At 25.8% G+C, this 3,613-nt stretch overlaps 1 protein-coding gene across 1 annotated transcript; it reads left to right on the forward strand.

Annotated features, from left to right (window-relative positions):
• Positions 1-2,327: 2,327 nt before the first annotated feature.
• On the forward strand, positions 2,328-3,337 carry LOC107900388 (transcription factor bHLH162). Its single transcript, XM_016826003.2, has 3 exons — positions 2,328-2,491; positions 2,641-2,970; positions 3,078-3,337. The coding sequence occupies exons 1-3, from the start codon at positions 2,369-2,371 to the stop codon at positions 3,159-3,161; spliced, it is 537 nt and encodes a 178-aa protein (XP_016681492.1). The 5' UTR covers positions 2,328-2,368; the 3' UTR covers positions 3,162-3,337.
• Positions 3,338-3,613: the final 276 nt, after the last annotated feature.

A 3,613-nucleotide genomic window follows, 5' to 3' on the forward strand; every position in this document is an offset into this window, starting at 1 on the left:
ATAATCACCACCAACTGGGACATGGAGTTGGAGCACGATCTGGCTTCTTAGGTGATGGCTCCATACTCACATGGTAGATGAATTTTGTAGGTCACTCAGCTCCACGACACCACCGTAAATTGAAACATACCTTAAAACTATAATAATGTCTATCTCAAACACAAACAAAAAATAAATCCACAAACTTCTAATTTCCAACTACAAGAAAAAAAATTAGCAAAGTGAAAATGAGTCCTACAGGGCGCATTTTCCTTTCTATCAAAAAACAATGTAAATCAGTAAATTTAAAATAAAATAAAACAGCCTACTTTCTCAATATTTTTTCCTAGCATATTCTTCAAAATCAGCTCTTAGAGTTTTATTCAAGTAATAACTCTATTTTAAAATTAGCATGACTCTTTTTAACTAATAATCGTAAATTAAATTATAATTATTTTTAAATGTGTAATTTTGAGAACTTCTATTAAATTAATATTTTTAAATGTATAATTATCACAATTTCTATTTTACTTTAATTTTTATTTTTAAATATGAATTTAATAATATGATGAAAAATAAAAAATATTTTCACCAATTTAAAAATATTTTCAAAACTCGTACTTTTATGTATATTACATAAACATTTTACTTTTGTACCTTATTATGTACATGTCTATTTATTTTTCATATCAAGTAACAAAATAGCTAATTTTAAACAAAAATAAGTCTTTCGATATCTTCAAAAGTGTTAAAAAATATTGAAATTAATTTAAATAATTATCCACTCAATTTTGAACTCAACAAATTAAATTACCGAAAAATATAGAATTAAATATAAACAACTAATAAAAAATTTTAATATATAATATTTACAGTTAAATTTTGTATTTTAAAATTTTAAAAATAAAAATAAAAATATATAAATTAAATTTCAAATTAAGGACATATTTTCTCTTCCAACAAAATAACATTCTACCACTACCAAACTTTGAAGTCATAGATTGTTGGTCAATAAGAAATCAGATGGCGATGCGACTGTCATTTTCTAATGAACTTTACCATTGGAAAGTAGAATTAGGCACATTATCAGAAGTTTACTTAAATTAAAATATTTTTTTTATAAAATTCCATTTGGGAATATAACTACCATCTAATAGTCAAATTATATTTGGATATATACAAACTTTTGTGCATATATTTGCCATTTGTAAATATGGAAACACCTTTTTCAATTATCGATCACACTCCACCACCGCTTCAAACTTAGTAAATTTTTTTCTGAACTAAAATAGTTTTACATCAAAATATATTTAAAATTAACTTTATTTTGAATTATTTAATTTTATTAATAATACATAAAATTATATATTATTAGTGCATTAAATATTAATCTACTTAAATTTATCAAAAAATGCTAACATATGATTAAATTTATTATTATAAATATATTTGTATTGCATATAAAATTTTATCATATTTATATAAGATGTTGTGTTTGTTAATATTAAATTATGAGACACCAGAAAATATATTTATATAAATTAAAAATAAAGTTTGGTTGAACTTATGAGGATTATGGTGTTCTACTTCTAGTTTTAAAACTCACCATGGTAATATCTCATAAAAACATTTTAAAAGAGAAGTATAAAAAGGATAGAAACACCCTTAAATCATAATTATTATTTTGTAAAAAAAAAACTTTTTAGTAAATTTCTAATTAAATTAAAATTTTAAGTGTTCAAAAATTAAATATGAAATTTTTATTGCAAAATTTTATAAGTGCTGAATTTTTATTAGAAAATTGTTCTGTAAATTAGTAAAAATAAATACCGAATATGATTATGTTGTTTGATAAAAGTAAATATTAATTTTTAATTTTAATCTTATTAATATAATATTTTAGATAATTTTAGATAAAAATAAATATGGTAATTTGAATATCTCATTTTTTTAGAAAATAATTTAATTTATTTTTTAATAAATTAAAATAGATTTAATGTTTTCTACATTGTAAGTACCTACCTTGTTACTTATCTTATTCAACAATATTTTTTTGTTAAAAATTTTATATTAAATAAAAAATGATTATCAAACACATTAAAAATTTATCAAACACACCCTAAGTTATTTTTGAGTATCTAATTGACTCGTCACACAAACTCAATCAAAAGCTTAAATAATAACATAGATAAATATATTTAATAATTAATTATTTTATATTAAAAATAATTAAATATTTTTAATTTACTTAAAATTCCACGTGTTATTAATCCAGTGAATGAGAGTAATATAGATAGGTAAGGGAACCTTTAAAACAAAGGTAGTCTTTTCAATTCAGTATTGTTGGTAGCTGCTTAGTATTGCTTATCAAACAAATACTTTAATATCCATGGAGATCAACAACCCTAATCCCTCAAAAATGGATAGGAAATTCATTGAGAGAAACAGGAGAATTCAAATGAAAGCTCTCTATTCTAAGCTCAATTCCCTCGTTCCACATCACACCTCTAGGGTTTACTCTTCTCTCTCTCTCTCTCTCTCTCTCTTAATCTTTTACCTACGAACTTGCTCCAAAATGTGCACAGATCTTTGCTAAATCTGGGGTTTTTCTTCCCCTCTTTATTTGCATTGCATGATGCATGGGGTTTATTCAATTTGCAGGAAGCAATATCACTGCCTGATCAACTAGATGAAGCTACAAATTACATAAAAAGTTTAAAGGCAAACTTGGAGAGGATGAAGGAAATGAAAGACGGATTAAGGGGATTAGTGGAAAGGGCAAATACAAGTCGCAGCTATGGGTCAAAATCTCCTCAAATCCAGATTCAAGAAATTGGTTCTTCTTTGGCGATCGCCTTGAACACTGGCTTCAACAGTCAGTTCATTTTCAATGAAACCATCCGTATTGTTCATGAAGAAAGAGTCGAGGTTGTGAATGCCAATTTCTCTGTTGTCGATGATGATACTGTTTTCCACACTATTCATCTCACGGTACTCATTGCTACTGTGCTTTCTTCACTTTCATTTACCCCCCCCTTTTTGATGAATATTGGTTTGTGGGTTTTGTTTTTGAAATTCTTGGGTTGAAAACGTTGTAGACTGGGGAGCCATCGGCAGCTGCCAGGATATCTCAAAGATTGAACAAGTTTGTCCACGATGTTGATGCATCCAATAAGTACTGAAAGGTACTGTCTTAATGGGGTAAATAATCTGAATCATTGATCTTATAAACTACACCTATTGTTATGAAATTATAAATGATGTTTTCAATTCCCCATATGAAATCTTCTTGTTGTTTTAGGTTGGAAATGGTGTTACTGAATATTTGGAATATAACACAGAATCTATTTTCCTGAAATATGCCACCTTTATTTACATATGAATTTCTAATGAATTAATGTTTTTTTTCCTTTAATTTTTATAAATTCAAATAAATATTAGCCTATTTTACTTGTTTCTATTTTCGTTAGTCTTGTATGTAAAGTGCATTTTAAAGCAAAGAAAGAAAGCCTTAACTTGTTTGAGCCGATGAATCGCAATACTTGACTCTTAAGATTATTAGCAAAAGCCTTTTTTATAATCAATTAGAAAGATGGTTGTTAAAAAAAATGTAGGAGATTCAACTCATACAGTC

Source organism: Gossypium hirsutum, chromosome D06 (genome assembly GCF_007990345.1).
Source record: "Gossypium hirsutum isolate 1008001.06 chromosome D06, Gossypium_hirsutum_v2.1, whole genome shotgun sequence".
NCBI lineage: Eukaryota > Viridiplantae > Streptophyta > Magnoliopsida > Malvales > Malvaceae > Gossypium > Gossypium hirsutum.

Excerpts from the sequence above, each read along its gene's own strand:
- LOC107900388 (XM_016826003.2), top strand. The coding sequence starts at position 2,369 with ATGGAGATCAACAACCCTAATCCCTCAAAAATGGATAGGAAATTCATT. Across the intron at positions 2,492-2,640 it reads TTCCACATCACACCTCTAGG|GAAGCAATATCACTGCCTGA; the intron begins GTTTACTCTTCT and ends TTCAATTTGCAG. Across the intron at positions 2,971-3,077 it reads TCCACACTATTCATCTCACG|ACTGGGGAGCCATCGGCAGC; the intron begins GTACTCATTGCT and ends AAAACGTTGTAG.